Source organism: Schistocerca serialis, chromosome 9, assembly GCF_023864345.2.
Source record: "Schistocerca serialis cubense isolate TAMUIC-IGC-003099 chromosome 9, iqSchSeri2.2, whole genome shotgun sequence".
NCBI classification, from domain to species: Eukaryota; Metazoa; Arthropoda; class Insecta; order Orthoptera; family Acrididae; genus Schistocerca; species Schistocerca serialis.
This window is the reverse complement of record NC_064646.1, coordinates 492,922,300-492,942,280: the sequence shown is the minus strand read 5'-3', so window position 1 is coordinate 492,942,280 and position 19,981 is coordinate 492,922,300. Positions and strand designations below refer to the sequence as shown.

General features: G+C 47.0%; 1 protein-coding gene across 1 annotated transcript in view; it reads left to right on the top strand.

Annotated features, from left to right (window-relative positions):
- LOC126419733 (GAS2-like protein pickled eggs) overlaps nt 1-19,981 on the top strand; it is an 817,704-nt gene that overhangs the window by 779,374 nt on the left and 18,349 nt on the right. Inside the window, exons 8-12 of the mRNA XM_050086911.1 lie at nt 12,702-13,300; nt 14,367-14,464; nt 14,540-14,666; nt 17,398-17,665; nt 19,275-19,473. Of these exons, the coding sequence (XP_049942868.1) occupies nt 12,702-13,300; nt 14,367-14,464; nt 14,540-14,666; nt 17,398-17,665; nt 19,275-19,473 (1,291 nt within the window). The remainder of the gene's footprint in view (nt 1-12,701; nt 13,301-14,366; nt 14,465-14,539; nt 14,667-17,397; nt 17,666-19,274; nt 19,474-19,981) is intronic.

Sequence of the window (19,981 nt, the reverse complement as noted above, 5' to 3'; positions counted from 1 at the left end):
ATGCAACATCTATTTGAAAGAGTGAAAGATTTTCTGCTCACATAAAACGCGGCGTGCTGGCTCGCGAGACAGGGAGGTGAGTACGATCTGGATCGAATGCATTACTGCTGATGTGGTACAACGGCCAGAGCGCCTGGTTTATTGGGAAAAAAACTATAGTTATTTGGAAACTGTTATTGAGCGGCAGGGGGATAGTGAAGAAGAATATGAGTGAAACGAAATATTTCGTAATGAGCAGAGAGAACGACGACAACGTCTGGATGTGGCTGCTAAAATCTTTGAAAGTGTAAAAGGGTTCAAATATCTTGGGCGTAGTACTCACTGAGGAAAATGAGATAGACCTGGGAATAATGGAGAGAATTAAAGTAGCATGCAGGTGGAGGTTTCCAGTCGGGAAGCTGCTCAGCTACCGGCTTCTATCGAGATCCACGGAGATTGGGATCTACAACTTGTTGACATGTATGGAGCAGAGACATGAACTCTGACCAAAGGGAAACGTCCTAGCATTTGAGAACACTGAAATAATTTTTGAACCAGTGAAGGATAGATAGAGCCGACAGGAAAAACCACGAACTGCAGGTGTTGTACAAATCGCTCGTCGTCGTGGCAGTGATTAAAGCGAGAAGATTGAAGTGGTGTGGGCTCTTAACGCGTCGAGAAGGCCAGATCGCTGGCAGGTGGTGGAAGAAGGTCAGGGAGAAGGCACGGCTCAGAGGGGTTCACGGGATGGAGAGAATATGGCTACTATGGAACTAGCTGGAGAAGAATAAATACATGGGCGGATGGACATGGAGGAGGGAAATGGGCTTTGGCCTTCCAGAATACGTCGCTGAAAACTAAAGTCTGCAGGGCTTTTATGACTACTCCTTGGACCAATGGCACGATAACGAACATATGCCAAGAGACATCTGGAACCGCAGTGGATGGCGCCATCGTGCAAATAACGTCTCAAAAGGATGGAACCGAAGAATAAATACATTAATAATCGACGAATTGTAAACTTTTCTGGGGAAAGAAGAAAAAGATCACGAATGGAGACTGACGAAGAGAATGCAAATGCTTTCAAGAAACTCAAAAATAATGGGAACTCAAAATCATGTCTGACTTGTGTAGTCTACACACAGAAGTTACAATGACGAAGAAAAGGTCGGAAGTATTGAAAAGTAGTTTAATGTAATCATTGTCAATCGTGTAAATATTGTAAATAAATGTAATGGGGGACTGAAAAGGGCTACCTCCTTGTGCTGTTTCTTAGAAAAGACACAAAATCGGCTAAATGTCTCTTCAAATTTGTTAGATATTCGCAAGTGGAGACTTACAAGACTGTTTCAAAGGCCAAGCCTTTTCTAGGGAATATTCGCAGCATTAGCCTCGAGGGATTCTTAGACTCAACATTTGTACGGGCAGACAGCCAATACAAAATGTTGTCAGTGATAAAGCAAGCAGATGGCATGAAACTCAATCCATACTTTCTCAACCAGCATGAAACTAGTAAAGACAAAATAAATTACGCTACTGGCCATTAAAATTGCTACCCCAAGAAGAAATGCAGCTGATAAACGGGTATTCGTTGGACAAATATATTATACTAGAACTGACATGTGATTACATTTTCACGCAATTTGGGTGCAAAGATCCTAAAAAATCAATACTCAGAACCAACTCTGGCCGTAATAACGGCCTTGATACGCCTGGGCATTGAGTCAAACAGAGCTTCGATGGCTTGTACAGGTACAGCTGCCCATGCAGCTTCAACACGATACCACAGTACATCAAGAGTAGTGACTGGTGTATTGTGACGAGCCAGTTGCTCGGCCACCATTGACCAAACGATTTCAGTTGGTGAGAGAACAGGAGAACTTGCCGGCCAGGGCAGCAGTCGTACGTTTTCTGTATCCGGAAAGGCCCGTACAGGACAAGCAACATGCGGTCGTGCATTATCCTGCTGAAATGTAGGGTTTCGCAGGTATCGAATGAAGGGTAGAGCCACGGGTCGAAGGACATCTGAAATGTAACGTCCACTGTTCAAAGTGCCGTCAGTGCGAACAACAGGTGAGCGAGACGTGTAACCAATGGGACCCCATACCATCATGCCGGGTGATACGCCAGTATGACGAATACACGCTTCCAATGTGCGTTCACCGCGATGTCGCCAAACACGGATGCGACGATTCTGCAAACAGAACCTGGATTCATCCCAAAAAATGACGTCTTGCCATTCGTGCACGTAGGTTCGTTGTCGAATACACCATCGCAGGCGCTCCTGTCTGTGATGCAGCGTCAAGCGTAACCGCTGCCATGGACTGCGAGCTGATAGTCCATGCTGCTGTAAACGTCGTGGAACTGTTCGTGCAGATGGTTGTCGTCTTGCAAACGCCCCCATCTGTTGACTCTGGGATCGATACGTGGCTGCACGATCCGTTACACCCATGGGGATAAGATGCCTGTCATCTCGACTGGTAGTGATACCAGGCCGTTGGGATCCAGCACGGCGTTCCATATTACCCTTCTGAACCCACCGATTCCATATTCTGCTAACATCCATTGGATCTCGACCAACGCGAGCAGCAATGTCGCGATACGATAAACCGCAATCGCGATAGCCTACAATCCGACCTTTATCAAAGTCGGAAACGCGGTGGTAGGCATTTGTCCTCCTTACACGAGGCATCAAAACAACGTTTCACGAGGCAACGCAGATCAACTGCTGTTTGTGTATGAGAAATCGGTTAGAAACTTTCCTCATGTCAGCACGTTGTAGGTGTCGCCACTGGCGCCAACCTTGTGTGAATGCTCTGGAAAGCTAATCATTTGCATATCACAGCATCTTCTTCCTGTCGGTTAAATTTCGCGTCTGTAGCACGTCATCTTCGTGGTGTAGCAATTTTAATGGCCAGTAGTGTATCATAAAAAGAGACTCTTCGAAATTTTACAAGCTTTCAGCATATGTTAAGACTAATTTCTAGTAACTCATGCCGTAGACTAGAGCAGGCCTTCTGATGCAGCTAGGCGAGGAACAACGCTCGCACTCGCTTGTCGTTACATGGCCCAGCGCGGCCGACCGGTAGTGCGTGAGAGTAGCAAGCTGTGTGCTGCCCTCAGACGAATGACCATAATTAGGTTCGGCATAGCCTTAGATACGAACGTGCAGTGTACAGGGCGCAGTGCAAATGGAAGACCCCGCCCAAAAATGTAACTTTTCTTCTACCTTGCCGACAGCGACCGGATTTCAAAATCGTGTGTGTCATGTAAAGATGTAGCAATGTCCAAGTTTTGAAATTCATAACTTCATTGATTTTCTAGTTTTCAATTTTTAACGTACATTTAATGGTATTCCTTAAAACAATTTCTCGTACTCCCACCAAAACTTTGATGTGCCAGATTTTGTAGGCATATTCACAAGACATAGTTTAACGATTCTGTGGTTTCATTTTATGTGAAGGATAATACTTTGTTTTCAGTGTTTATTTCAAATTTCAGGCGTAAATAATCTTTAATTATCGGTACATACATGTGATGATTATTTCCGATAATATTAATGGATAGAAGCAAGCAAACAGATCAAGACTAATCAAAATATCCACGGGCATGCTGCCGGTCTATGGTGTCCAACGGGCACAATATTTCGGCTATCATACATGTCGCCATCATCAGGTGAACTGACGTACTGAGCTCCTCTGAACGTGCCGGCACGGAGATCCGTACGGATCGCTGAAATATTGTGCCCGTTGGACACTATAGACCGGCAGCATACCCGTGGATATTTTGATTATCAAATACGCCGGGGGAAACTCAAGAATCACAGATGAAGACTACTTCCTGCAATAATTTCATGCAGATTGGTTAATATTTATGATTAAAGTTGTCGCCGAGGTTAAAAAACTAAGGGTAAGAAGGTTTTAACATTTCATCAAAAAATGAATGTTACTACGAAACACATACCCATTAAAATTCACCAGCACCGGAAAGTTTTCCCTTCCTGCTTTTATGAAGCTGTAAATTGTAATTTCAAGATCAGACTACCTTTTTTCTTCAATTTTCTGAATAAAAAAGATTTCACGGTCTTGAAACTTTCTGGCAGATCAAAACTGTGTGCCGGACCGAGACTCGAACTCGGGACCTTTGCCTTTCGCGGGCAAGTGCTCTACCAACTGAGTTACCCAAGCACTACTCACGCCCCTTTCTCACAGCTTTACTTCCGCCAGTACCTCGCCTCCTACCTTCCAAACTTTACAGAAGCTCTCCTGCGAACCTTGCAGAACTAGCACTCCTGAAAGAAAGGATATTGCGGAGACATGGCTTAGCCACAGCCTGGGGGATGTTTCCAGAATGAGATTTTCACTCTGCAGCGGAGTGTGCGCTGATATGAAACTTCCTGGCAGATTAAAACTGTGTGCCGGACCGAGACTCGAACTCGGGACCTTTGGTGGAGCACTTGGCCGCGAAAGGCAAAGGTCCCGAGTTCGAGTCTCGGTCCGGCACACAGTTTTAATCTGCCAGGAAGTTTCATATCCGTGCACACTCCGCTGCAGAGTGAAAATCTCATTCTGGATTTCACAGTCTTCTTGAGGAGGGGCAGCGGTAGGGATATTTTGTTGGAAGTCAATACCTATTTCTTTGGAGACTGTTGATTGTACCGAACAGGACTTCAGTGTATTCCCTAAATTCACATTTACACAGCCAGCGTGCAAAGTAATTGATTACCGATGACTAGCTGCCAACTGTTTCGCTTCAGTTTTCCTGGAAACGTTACAACTTGTTTTTCGCAGCTTATGCCAGGTTCGGAGTAAAGATGGTTCCGTTTGACGGTGGTAGAAATAAAAAGTTGTTTTGGTATCTTTTGATATGCCAGAAACACTTACGCAATCCGTACTTGAAAAATTTCTTAGACGTACTTGTAATTCGAATACAGCCAAATAGTTTTCGGATCTAAGAGTAAACACGCTAAAGATCTAAAGCAGCCATCGTTTTTTTTTTTTTTTTTTTTTTTTTTTAATTGAAGTTATAGGGTGATGTCTCCACTTTTAAATGGAGAGTAGCTGTTTTTAAGGCAATAAAAGTAACTAATGGTCGGGTTTCAAACGTTAAAGCGTTCTGACACATCAGCATCAACGTATCAGTGCACGATACCTAGTCTATATGTTTATTGTATGCGATGGTGTTTTGAAGCGGTTAGCTTTCTATTAATGGTCTTCAAAACTTTGAGCACAACAAAAAAATTCATTACAATAGATTCCATGCGAAAGATTACGGACACTTGGCAAACAACGAAAAGCCGACGTGAATATATTTGTATTTTCAGGATGAACACTCAACGAAATTCAACGAATGAATCTCCAGTTAGATCAAGTTACCATACTGCTTTTCGGCTTGCAAAGTGTTGCGAAGTTTCACTAATTTTCTGGTTCGTTGACAGTGTGCAGACTCGGCTACAATTAGAATTTTTATACCCACTGTGTGTCGTTCGCGTGATTAGTTTCACAGCAGAATTAGTCTCGTAGACTTCTGTTTCCTCAACATAAAATTTCACGACTTTACAAGTCTCCAGCTACGATTACGTCCACATGTATACTTGTATGTATGTATGTAAGTATTAAACCGGGAACCTAGAAACGACAGACAGGCTTCGTTCCGCCGTAGCCCTCAGTGGTTCAGAACCCAACAACAGGCCACAGCAGTCCACCCACCCCATCACCGCCCCACACCGAACCCAGGAATATTGTGCGGTTCGGCCCCCAGTGGTTCCCACCGGGAACGCCTCATACCAGACGAGTGTAACCCCAAATGTTTGCGTGGTAGAATAATTTGCGGTACGCGTACGTGTAACTGAGGTGGAATAAGGGGAAGAAATCCACCCTTAGAAGCTCACTGACAGACCTCAGCTTACGAGCTTGTCTTCGAATTAACATTACTCTAAAAGTGGTGGCAGACAGTGATCTTTTAGTGAAAAGCAAACTAAGTAATCTTCGTCGACATTCTGTGTATTTATGTTTGACGTTTAAATACACTGAAGTGCGAAAGAAACTGGTGTAGGCATGCTTATTCAAATACAGAGATATGTAAACGCCTGTATGAGACAAGTGTCTGGCGGAGTTGTTAGATCTGTTACTGCTGACACAGTGGCAGGTTATGAAGATTTAAGTGAGTTTGAACCTGGTGCTACAGTCGGGACACGAGTCATGGGACACAGCATCTCCGACGTAGCGATGAAGTGCGGATTCTCCCATACTACACGAGTGTACCGTGAATATCAGGAATCCGGTAAAACACCAAATCTCCGACATCGATGCGGCTAGAAACAGATCATACAAGAACGGGATCAACGACGACTGAAGAGAATTGTTTGATGTGGCAGGAGTGCACCCCTTCGGCAAACCGCTGCAGATTTCGATGCTAGGCCATCAGCGTGCGAACCATTCAACGAAACATCATCGAAGGCCCACTCCTGTATCATTGATGACTACACGACACAAACCATTACGCCTCTCCTGGGCCCGTCAACACCGACATCGGAATGTTGATGACAGGAAACATGTTGCCTGGTCGGACGAATATGGAGACAACCTCTTGAATCCATGGTCCATGTTTGGAGGGGAGTGTTCAAGCTGGTGGAGGCTCTGTAATGGTGTGGAGCGTGTGCAGTTGGAGCGATATGGGACCCGTGATACGTCTAGATACGGGTTTGACAGGTGACGCCGAGCGGTTCTAGACACTACAGTCTGGAACCGTGCGACCGCTACGGTCGCAGGTTCGAATCCTGCCTTGCGGATGGATGTGTGTGATGTCCTTAGTTCAGTCTAGGGGACTGATGACCTCAGAAGTTAAGTCCCATAGTGCTCAGAGCCATTTGAGCCATGTTTTTGACAGGTGACACGTTCGTGAGCATCCTGTCTGATCACCTGTTTCCATTCATGTCCATTGTGCATTCCGACGTACTTGGGCAATTCCAGCAGGACAATGTGTCACCCCACACGTCCAGAATTACTACAGAGTGACTCCAGGGACAGTCTTATGAGTTTAAACACTTCCGCTTGCCACGAAACTCCCCTGACAAGAACATTATTGAGCATATCTGGGATGCCTAGCAACGTGTTGTTCAGATGAGATCTCCATCCCCTCGTACTCTTACGGATATATGGACAGCCCTGCGGGATTCATGATGTCAGTTCCCTCCAGCATTACTGCAGAAATTAGTCGAGTCCATGCCACGTCGTGTTGAGCACTTCTGCATGTTCGCGGGCGCCAACAGGATATTAGAAAGGTGTACCAGTTTGACTCTTCAGTGTAAAATGATAAGGAAATATAAATATGTCAATTTAAATTTCGTCCTGAAGCAGCAGTTATAGTAAGGCTGCAACAGTCGTAAGAAATACCATGTTTCTAACTTAGCTTACCCCGTTCTTTGCATCATCGAAGTATTAAAAGAGGTGTTGAAATGAAATGTCGTGTGGCGGGTAGATCCGATCACCTGGTGCAAGTCTTTTGATGTGACGGCACTTCGGCGAGTTGCACGTCGATGAGGATAAAATGACGACACAAACACTCAGTCCTTGCGCGGAGAAAATCGCCAACCCAGTCGGGAATCGAACCCGGCCCTTCCGGCATGACAAGCCGGCTCGCTGTCGACTCAGCTACATTGCCGGACAAAGGAGACGTTCAATGTCATTGTCACTTCTCATGACGTTGAATTTCATTGTCTGTTCTCATTAATACATCAGTTTTAAAAAATAATTTTGCTACGAAACGCGTTAATTAGCAACCTTGAAGCGATGCGAGGTTGCTAACTGCTGTGGTGTGAGCGCGAGTCAGTTCGCACGAGCAGTTGTGCTGAACTGCTAGACTTGTCAGTGTGCCTGCACCTGTGAAAAGCCGGTTAGCGCGGCAAGAGGCCCAGGTTCCGTGCCAGTGTAACTCCGTGCGAATGTCAGTCCGTGCAAGTGTTGCAACCCCGAGGCAGCCGGGCCGCTGCAGTGGTGCCAGAGGCCAGGTGGAGCGAGGGGTGGGCTGCCTGGACTGGAGCGCACTCGACCCGCTCTCGGCTCGTTCCCAGCTGGCCGGGGGCGCTCTCTTCGGCCCCGCCGCAATCTGCTGACCTGCAATTACAGAGAGAGGCGGAGGGCGGTGCGCGGCGGCGAGTGCCTTCTGCAAGCCCGGCGGCTGAGTATGTAACTCTCCTGTGCCCGCCGCGTTCCACGCAAACGATCAAAATCTGTGTCTTGCTGGGGGATACGATGCGTTTCTTGTGCAATGTGAATGGTTCGTAAAGGAAAAGTAGAATTTAACCTGCCGTCGACGACGGAGTACGAGCTCTTATTATGCAAGAATAAATGGGAAATCTGCTGTGACCTTTCACAGGGGCAGTAGCGGAACTCACGTTATGTGTGTGGTGTTTCTGTATCTGCTGCACTATGATCCGTCGTCGGTCTAGCCGATGATGGTAGAGTGGTTTAAATTCTCTCAGAAAGCGCTCTTTCGTTGTGTTTGTGCCTTGAAAGTGACGGGGTTTTCACCTGTTCAAATATCACCTGCTGTTCAAGATATTATCCGGCTACGTTGTCGTAAGCTGTGTGCGCATTGAACATACCACAACTTTGCAAAAACAGACATAATGTCTGATAGGATAGCAGCAGTTGAAACGATCCCTTAGAAAAATTAAAAATGATCGTGCTGATAAACCTGTTACATTATTCGATTTTCAAACAACTGAGCAAAGCTGAACGTACTCAGACATTCACTAAAGTGACACACAATATTTTTAGCGCAACGCAATCTGACTTTCAGTAATCCCTACAAAAGAATGGCCCTAACTAACAATAACCTATACCTTTCATGAATTCGTACCTCACAAAAATCTTCGTTACTCGAACTACTGAAATACAGCGAGCGCCAATACTGCCAGCTAAATAAAAGATTCAAATTACTGAAGGCACTAAATACTGATAGGCATACTTAGCAAATGAAAGATTTTGATAGAGAACAAACACTGTATTTACCTTAATAGTGTTCAAAAGTCATATATATATATATATATATATATATATATATATATATATATATATATATATATATATATATATAAGTTCATGACTTCCAGTCTTACAAATTTACTGTCTCTGTCCAGATCATCCGCTCTGAAAACTCCGCCATCTCACTCCCCACATCCACTACTGCTGGCGGCTCACCTCCAACTGCGCAACGCTACGCGCTGTTAACAGCCAACTGCCCAACACTACAATAGCGAACAACAATGCAAACCAGCCACAGACTGCACACAGCACAGCCAGTGATTTTCATACAGAGCGCTGCGTGGCGTTACCAACATAAAAACCTAAACAGCCTACTTACACAGTCAGTGAATTTTACAATGTTACTTATAATCCGTCGATTGCAAAATTTTTATTCATATCACCGGTTTCGGTTCAACTAGAACCATCTTCAGATCTGATATTTCGGTTACAAGAGTAACCCGTCCAAATCTAGCAACTTTCACATGCTGCGATAATACAACACGAAACATGCTTCTTTAAACATTTTCAGTGTTCCCCGTCAATTCTGTCTGGGGACCCGATCCCGTGCATCAGGAGTATAGCACTCCAAAAGAGGCTGAACAAACGTAATGCAGGCAGTCTCTTTAGTAGATTCGTTGTGTCTTCTAAGTACTGTGCCACTTAAACGCAATTGTTATCCCCATGTATTTACTTGAATCACAACTTTAAAATTTGTGAAAGATGTAACACAAATGTAACGTTTTTCTATACTCATGTACACTACTTGATGATTTTCACGCTTCGGGATTAAAGGATCGATTGGTATTATTCGTACGCCGCCGATATCTCACGTAAATTATTTAGGAATTCGTTTTGATCTTCCGAAGACTTTAGCATATGTTAAACGACAGCATGACCTTTAAAAAATGTAAGACGGCTCTTGAGAATGTCTCGTAAATTGTTTATATAGATTATGAACAGCAAAGGACCTGTAGCAATACCTGTGGCAACCCCGGATAGAGTGTTATGGATGAGTACCTTTGCCGTTTCAAATGGTTCAAATGGCTCTGAGCACTATGGTACTTAACTTCTGACGTCATCAGTCCCCTAGAACTTAGAACTATTTAAACCTAACTAACCTAAGGACACCACACACATCCATGCTCGAGGCAGGATTCGAACGTGCAACCGTAGCGGTCGCGCGGTTCCAGACTGTAGCGCCTATAACCGCTCGGCCACCCTGGCCGGCCTCAGAAGACGTCTGTACGAATACTACGAGGCACAGAATTTAGACCCATAGCAGCATCTACCAAAATTTCGATCGCAGTACGTGCCGTGGCGTTATTGCAGGGTGCATCGCTAAGGGACAGGTGTGTCGTAACATCCAAAGAAATCGAGTGCTCCGTAAAGTCGCATCGGATTAGTTCGCGCCTGCGGGTAGGGAAGACAATTAACTGATTTGCACCAACAGTGGCTTGGTGAACTGCATGCACGTATTAGTATTTGCCGCGTCACAAACGGTGTCCACTACCGAGCACCTGTAATGTGAGTTAAACACTTGGGGAGATGCTGTAACCATTGACACATGGACTGGATAAAAAGTTAACGCCTTCGTTGTAGTATCGATCATATTTGACAAGAGTGTTATAGTTCATACGAGACTTGATTGACAGGCGTTGACCGTATCACATGCTCGCAATATATTCGCCGATCACCTTTCGCTACACGGACGGAAGTCGCCGTACACGGCCAGTGCGTCCATCTCATTCGATGTCTCACAGGAAGCTTCCCTATGGCACGGATTATGTCATCTCTTGTGTTGTAGCGCATGTCGTCCTTCATTTCGACGAATAAGTCGTAACCGCACGAACTATGGTTCAAATGGCTCTGAGCACTATGGGACTTAACATCTGAGGTCATCAGTCCCCTAGAACTTACAATTACTTAAACCTAACTAACATAAGGACATCACACACATCCATGCCCGAGGCAGGATTCGAACCTGCGACCGTAGCGGTCGCGCGGTTCCAGACTGTAGCGACTAGAACCGCTAGGCCACTCCGGCCGGCCCGCACGGACTCACACCATCTGAGTACTGTGGATGTTCCAGTATATAACACCTTCAAATACGCAGGAACTCCTGCACTGGATCCACAGTGTGGGATCGTGCATTGTCACGAAGGATGACGGGATGCAGTCCAGCAGGGAGGGAAGGAGCACAAGTGTTATGTTGTCCGCGGGGGGACTTGCCAAACGGGGCCAATCTCGAATGACATCCGAGGCATCCCGAAACTCTTTCACCGATCTCGTCACTGTGCGATATGGCAATGGTGCATCGCCACACGCCTCAGGCAGTTCCTGAAAACATTGTGCGCTCCGTACACGTACCACTTCAACCTCGATCAGTGCATATTGTTCGTGTTTCCTAAAAAGTACTATCAGGGTGCTCGAACTGGCCATGTTACGGTAGTGTTGCCACTACTTTTTATGCTATCCTAGTAGCTTGTTGACTACGAGAGGATGAGAGTGTGTGTTGTAAGACGTTTATATTTCTATTGTGTATCGTCAAATCACAATTTATGAAAGATGTTTATATTTTATTAATAGGATTAAGTGCGAATAATTAATATTTGTCATGTTGGAAATAATTGTGGTAGCAGGGAATGTCTGCACCAAAGTATTGTTGGTAAGAGAGACCGAAAATTGATATAATTTTAAAAAGGGCGGGAGAGACCGCGTATGGATACATTTTAAGAAAAGACCGGGAAAGACCGCGCATTGATGCATTTTGTAATGACAGCAGGGATTGTCTGCACCAGAGAGCATTGTTGGCAGGAGAGATCGCCCTTTAGCGTTCGTAGGAAGTCAGTAGTAAGCGAGATGTGACGCGAGTTGGTAGAAGATCTGAAGCGTGATGTTGGGAGGAGCGGTGTGCCTGTCAGCCACTAGCTATGATTTACAAGAGATTATAAACGGATGTAGAGAGACATCAGCTAACTATTACAATAAGAGGAACTCATATTATTGAATTAATTTTTTGAGAAACTCAAGACTAGTGAAGGTATATTTGCGCATTGCTAGTTGTAAATTATTGTAAAAAGTAAGTCCCATTTGAACGTTGTAAAATCATTTCATTCAGAATATAATTAACTTTTGCCAGCAATATTGCATTTCTAATTATAATCCATCCCAAAAACCATGAACGTAAAACTTTGAAAAATTTTATTGTTGTCAAGACAAAGTTTAACTATGAATTACGTAACTTCAGTCAAATTAATTAAAGAATAACGTCAGCTTTTGCTATTAAAGAATAACGTCAGCTTCGGTAATATATACAGCCACTTATTATGACAGCCCACCAGCAGTTAATACAGTATAGTAAACCAGAGTAAGTATATTCATGTCGCAGTTCGATGTAGCAGTCAGATGGCGATCCAGTAACAGTAAAAAAGGTAAGGAACAGTTTTGGGTTATTGCAGATAACGACTGAGGGCCACACGACGACAACACGTTCTATGTTTCGTCGAAATAATCCGAAAATCACTTTTATGAGAAAGAGAATAAATTTCAAAGGGAAGATTTCATTTGTTATTATTAAGCAAGAGATAGAAATCCTAAGGAAAGGTTTCGTAGGTTATTGTAGAAGGGAAGAAAAGAGGTATAGAGGAGACGGGAAGGTTTCAGTGTGTGTGTGTGTGTGTGTGTTTGCGGCAGGTCGCCGCCGCGCACCCGCCGATCGTCGGCGTCGAGCGTAGGCAGCGGCGGGCCGCCGAGCGCAGCAGTGCCGACGCCGCCCCCGCCGCCCCCGCAGCCGCAGCCGCTGTCGCCCGGCGGTGGGGGCGGCACGGGCCTGCGCTCGCGCTCACCCACGCCCCGCCGGTCGCTGGCTGCGCCGCGGCCCGCCGCCGGCCGCTCCCGCTCCAGATCGCCCACCCCCGGCGGCGCCAAGCCGCACGCGCTCGCCCCTGGAGCTGGAGCTGGGGGCGGCTCCGGGCCGCAGCGCAGCAGGGACGCCAGCCCCGGCAAGCCGCTGCAGCGCAAGGACAGAGACCCCAGCCCCGCGGTGGCGCCGGCGCCGGCTTCCGCCCCTGCCCCCGCCTCCGCCTCCACAGCCGCCGACGCCCACAACGACTCGGGCTCCGAGGTGTCGGACGAGGGCTACCGCAGCCTAGGCACCGTGGCCGCCGCCAGCTCGCCGCCGGCCCAGGGCGTCGACGACGGCGTCGTCGGGGTCAAGGCGGTCGCCGAAGACTCGGAGGTCGCCGCGGACGAGTGCAAGGACGGCGGCGTCGCGCCCGACGCGCAAGCCTCAGGTAGGCGAGCTGTGTCGTTTAACCCATTCGTGGTTAACAATCATTTTGCACATATTTAAAAAATATAGGTCAGAACCTCTTTTCTGCCTTCATTAACATCGGACTTTAACTAACAAAAAAGGATTATAAGTTGACCGATTTTGTTAACCACGTGTGTCCCACGAACTTAACCACGTCCATGTTTTCAATGGAATCTAAGATTTGCAAAGTTAAATTTTTGTTTGTAGCTCGCGGTGCGTAAAACTGTTTTGTTCACGACGTTTCGTCCGCAGCTGCGTCGGGCATCTTCAGACGTTATCCCGATTCCGCCAAGTCTTGTCTACTGAGAGGTCGGACGTGAGAGAATGAAACCATTTTTACGATATTTATGTCTCACGTCCAACTCTTCATTTGGCAACACCCATTGGAACCGTGAGCACCTCTGAAGATGGCCACTATAGTTGTGGGCGAAACGTCAGGTGTAAAAAAGTTTCACATGCAACAATTGTACACCCGTAAGTTTCAGCAGGAACTGAGAACTGATCGTGAAGACGTTCATTGTAGTGTCGATCTAATAAGTTTCCTTTAATTTACGTCTATGGTCACAAACGTTTTGTTAACAGATTGCCGGTTTCGGTACTCGGCATCGTCAAATGGCTGCAGTACATTAGGACTTTGTTTTCATGAAACAGATCTGATGAAACCGGTAATCTGTTAACAAAAAGTTTGTGACCATAAACGTAAATTAAAGGAAAGTTATTACATATACGGGTCACTGTTTTTTCGCGACGATATCGCAGCTTGTGAAAGTAGTGTCGATCATCGTTGTTAACTTCGTTCAAGTAATGCAAAGTTTATCCACCTTCTCGCCCGCAAACTGAAATCGCGTTAAGATTTCACAATAGGACATACACGTGCAAAGATCGACTGAGGTAGCTCGAGATGGTACGATTTTAACTGCAACTCCTGTGTGCCACTGCTTCATGCAGCATATGTAGTACGGTGCAGAGAAGCAGGGGGAGGTTTTGCGAAGAAGGACTCGGCACGATGTTGGCACTGACTGGTCGTTCGGTGGCTGTGTTGGCAGAGCGTCAGGAGCTGAGCCGCCACGCGTCCTCGCCAGACTCGGTGGTGTCCACCTCCGAGGAGGCGGCGACCCCGCGGCAGCAAGAGCCGGAGCGGGAGGCGGAGCCCGCTGCCGCCCCCGCCGCCCCCACGCCGCCGCCGCCCCCGCCGCCGCCCCCGCGCCGGCCCGGTAGCGCCTGCAGCAGCGCCAGCAGCGACAGGGACAGCCGCGACCAGCTGCCGGAGGTGACGCTGTCGCCGCGCCGCATGGCCTCGCTGCAGGTCAAGCCGCAGTCGCAGTACAGGAGGCCCTCGCAGCAAGGTACGGGCCCGCCCGGAGTTCAGGGCTCGTTTCCTCTCCAAAACTCGCCGACTCGGCTCCTGTTAGGGTCTTCATAAGCAGTCTACTGGTGTCCCCTAGAGGTTAGCCTTTGGATGATATAGCAGAAGACGGCTAGTTAAGCTCAAAACACGGGTCCAAACGGTGTCCTTTGGAGCTGAAACTCGCCGGCCGGAGTGGCCATGCGGTTCTAGGCGCTACAGTCTGGAGCCGAGCGACCGCTACGGTCACAGGTTCGAATCCTGCCTTGGGCATGGATGTGTGTCATGTCCTTAGGTTAGTTAGATTTAATTAGTTCTAAGTTGTGGGGGACTGATGACCTCAGAAGTTAAGTCGCATAGTGCTCAGAGCCATTTGAACCATTTTTAATGGCTTCCTTCTGCAAGGGTTTATGAGCAGGTGTTTATGAGTGCCTCGCTAAGTATAGATCTATTTAAGCACCAGAAGGCTTGGACATTGAGAGATATAGTACAGGATTTGTTCTGCGGAAGGATATTTATGTTGAGATCAGTGCAGGTAACATGCAGTGAGTGGGACACAGGGGGCCATTGGAGGAGAGACTGGTGGGTGGAGGCAAGGTAGAGGGGTTTCTTGACTGATTGCCTGTTTTGAACGAGCAAGTCTTCGGCGTTCTGAAGTAAGAATTGGTTTCTCGGTTCAGTTGGGTCATTGAGTAGATAGTCAGGTGCTGTTCTTGTCTTGATAAACATTTAGATTTCTTCAAGAAGGTCAATACTGTTAAAATAAGTCAATGCTATATACATATTATCTTTAGCTGCTACAAACATACAAAAAGCTCCAATTCTGTGCAAATGTCGTAACTTTACATTATTTTATTTCTGGCCATTCACGTTAACACCAGTTTTGATTTAAGTATTTGATCATACGTCAACTATATTACATGCAAACGAAAACGATAATCTCTCTGAGCAAAGTAGTACGTTATATCTTTGTATAAACACCTTTGTAAGAAGCAACAGTGGTACAGCACATGCTGGACGCTGGCAAAGTTTCATAACTACACATTATGCTTTGAAATAGTCATGTAACTTCCTGTGGACCATCTGAAGATGAGGCTGAAAAGGTTCGAAAACAAGTTTATAGAATAAACACACTACTGGACATTAAAATTGCCACACCACCAAGATGACGTGCTACAGACGCGAAATTTAGCCAACAGGAAGAAGATGCTGTGATATGCAAATGATTAGCTTTTCAGAGCATTCACACAACGTTCGCGCCGGTGGCGACACCTACAATGTGCTGACATGAGGAAGGTTTCCAACCGATTTCTCATACACAAACAGCAGTTGACCGGCGTTGCCTGGTGAAACGTTGTTGTGATGCCTCGTCTAAGGAGGAGAAATGAGTACCATCAAGTACTGACTTTGATAAAGGTCTGATTGTAGGCTATCGCGATTGCGGTTTATCGTATCGCGACATTGCTGCTCGCGTTGGTCGAGATCCAACGACTGTTAGCAGAATATGGAAACGGTGGGTTCAGGATCCCAACGGCCTCGTATCACTAGCAGTCGAGATGACAGAAATATTATCCGCATGGCTGTAACGGATCGTGCAGCCACGTCTCGATCCCTCAGTCAACAGATGGGGACGTTTACAAGACAACAACCATCTGCACGAACAGTTCGATGATGTTTGCAGCAGCATGGACTATCAGCTCGGAGACCATGGCTGCGGTTACCCTTGACGCTGCATCACAGACAGGAGCGCCTGCGATGGTGTACTCAACGACAAACCTGGGGGCACGAATGGCAAAACGTCATTTTTTCGGATGAATTCAGGTTCTGTTTACAGCATCATGATGGTCGCACCCGTGTTTGGTGACATCGCGGTGAACGCACATTGGAAGCGTGTATTCGTCATCGCTATACTGGAGTACCACCTGGCGTGGTGGTATGGGGTGCCATCGGTTACACGTCTCGGTCGTCTCTTGTTCACATTGACGACACTTTGAACAGTGGACGTTATATTTCAGATGTGTTACGACCCGTTGTTCTACCCTTCATTCGATCCCTGCGAAACTCTAAATTTCAGCAGGATAATGCGAGACCGCATGTTGCAGGTCCTGTACGGGCCTTTCTGGATAGAGATAATGTTCGACTGCTGCCCTGGCCAACACATTCTCCAGATCTCTCACCAATTGAAAACGTCTGGTCAATGGTGGCCGAGCAACTGGCTCGTCACAATACGCCAGTCACTACTCTTGATGAGCTGTGGTATCGTGTTGAAGCTGCGTGGGCAGCTGTACCTGTACAAGCCATCCAAGCTCTGTTTGACTCAATGCCCAGGCGTATCAAGGTCGTTATTACGGTCAGAGGTGGTGGTTCTGGGTACTGATTTCTCAGGATCTATGCACCAAAATTGCGTGAAAATGTAATGAAATGTCAGTTCTAGTATATTTGTCCAATGAATACCCGTTTATCATCTGCATTTCTTCTTTGTGTAGCAATTTTAATGGACAGTAGTGTAGCTATTTGAAATAAGCAATTGGTTGCTGTTTTGTGTATTTGTTTTGAATAAGCAGTCAAAGGTTGCTAAACATTTGTAATGTGTAAGATTAATCAGCTGAATATTCTTGTTAAGTAATTAATTATGAGTTGAGATCTGGGAACCTGTGTGCACGAGAGAGAGCTATGTAGAGCGGCCTGCCAGTGGGTCAGTGTAAGAGGCAGAACACTTTGCCCTCCTGCAGAGTCTCCTCAGCAGCAGCAGCAGCAGCCGCAGCAGGCAGCGGCGCCCATGACGCGCAGCCGGTCGACGTGCGGCGCCGTGGAGTGCGGCTTCAGCGACGCCCCCGCCGAGCTGTTCGCCCCCGCCGCCTCCCGCCGCCAGCAGCAGCAGAGTGGGAGCAAGGGCCGCGCGGCGCCCTCCCCCCACCCCTCCTCCTACAACACGTGGTCCGGCCGGCAGGGCCGCGCCGCGCCCAAGTCTCGGCCGCCGCTCACCGACAACACCTTCAGGTACGTCCACAACGTGTTCACCTACGTGCTCACTCCGTACTTAACGTGCTCACCCATTTTATGGTCCCAACGCTCCGGACCAGGCCACGACGTCGGACCTACTGTTTTTGCAGTGTTCACATTGTCAGCTCGTCTGGACCGAGATATCAGACACCCTGTTTGGCATCGGCGTCTTCACAATTTGTGTTGGGCTGGGATACTAGGTCCACTGCTTGAAACTGTCGTGTTCACAATACGTACCTGCTTTGGCGGGGATATCGCACCCCATGTTAAAAGTGTACACATGTCTTGTGGTCCGGATATAACACACACTGTTTTACACTGTGGTGTTTACACTGTTCGCTGGGCCAGGCCATGGAGTCAGATCCACGGTCCCTCTGGTTTGCATTGCGGTGTTCGCACTGCACACTGGATCGAGACATGATATCAGACCCAGTGTTTTGCTTTGTGTTGTTCACACCGCATGCAGAGGTAGTTAGACCCACTATTTTGGACTGTAGTGTTTACACTGCACTCTGGGCTAGCCGGGATATCAGACTCACTGTTCTGCTTTTTGGTGTCTACATTTTATGCTTCGCTGAGCTGGGGTATCAGACCCACTGTTTGGCAATGTAGGCCTGGATGAAACACCTACTTTTTTGCATTGCAGTTTTCTGCACTGTGTGCCAGACTGGGTTGGGATATGAGACCTACTGTTTTGCATCAGTTTGCCAGTGTGATGCTGGCAGTGTGTATCATCTCTAGTATGTGTCATCCCTACTAAATACATCACATATCTCTCATCTCTTTATCAAAATTTTACCTGATTATATTAATTAATCTTTCACTGTTCCTCTGTTTTGGAGAGGTATGTAAGTGTGTACTAACCACCGCAATAATGAATTTCTTTCACTAAATAAGTTTCACTTTGCAGGTCTGTGCAATTCTTAATTTTATAAACAGACATGGATTAGGAGAATATTCAATTGTCACAAACATATCTTGCATTCCAGTTGTAAAATATAAAGTTCCATGGCCAGAAATTTATCACTTAATAAAATATTCTGGGATATTAAATCGTGGTGGGATGAATTTCTTCTCGAAACCAAATGTTTCATTCCCATTTTCAGAGGACATCTTCAAGGGATGTTATGGCTTTTTCAAAGGTTCAGAGCAGGCCCTTCCTCAGTTGCGAGCCACACTGTGCATTAGACCTGCGAGAAAGCCCCCCCCCCTCCCCCCCCCTACTGAATACACCTCTGAGGAAGCGGACGAAACGTTTGGTTTCGACAGAAAATTGCGCCACCATGGCACATTTTGAAAAACAATATTTCAATAAGTGCTGCCTCCCAGTTCACATCACTCTTGCTTACCTTTGAAAGGCAACTGTTCCTCTAACAACATATTCAGAGTTGCATCCATAGAAGGAAAAATTTTCACCTTTTGTGCTACTAATAAATGTGTAGAAATTGTAAAAAATACACCAAATATTGGTATTATGGTCCTTGTGCAAAATGTTAACAACATCGGTACACCCCAATCCACTTGGCGCTTCTAGTTCGATAACGGCGACCCGTGCAGTAGGCTAGGCTGGGCTAGTTGGCTGACAGCAGCGCCTGCTTGCCCACAGCCGGTCGTCCGTGCAGCGGCGCAGCCTGGGCGCCTACGGCGGCGGCCGCCCGCACCACAGCAACAACAACTACCAGCACGCCAGCGCCCCCTGCAGCCCGCGCAGGCAGCCGCCGCACGCCGCCGCTGGGGGCGGCAAGGGCTCCCTGCCCGCCTCCCTGTCCGGCTCCCCCACCAAGATATCGCCGCTAATCGAACAGGTACGCTCACCACGCCGAGTCTCACTCACCAACGCACACCACTGTGGATTTTCGACCATCTCCGGTCTTGCCGCTCACTCTGAGTCCTCGAGCGTCTCGCTCTCTACCTCGCTTTCCCAGCCCTACACTGAAGCGCAAAGAAACTGGTATAGGCGTGCGTATTCAAATACGGAGATATGTAAACAGGCAGAATACGGCGCTGCGGTCTGCAACGCCAGTATAAGACAACAAGTATCTGGCGCAGTTGTTACATCAGTTACTGTTGCTACAATGGCAGGTTATCAAGATGTAAGTGAATTTTAGCATGGTGCTATAGTGAGCGCACGAGCGATGAGACACAGCATCTCAGAGGTAGCGATGAAGTGGGGTTTATCCCGTACAACCATTTCACGAGTGTACCGCGACAGTGGACACATCCTGTCTCATCACCTGCATCCATTCCTGTCCATTATTCATTCCGACGGACTTCTGCAATTCCAGCAGGACAATGCGATACCCCAAACATCCA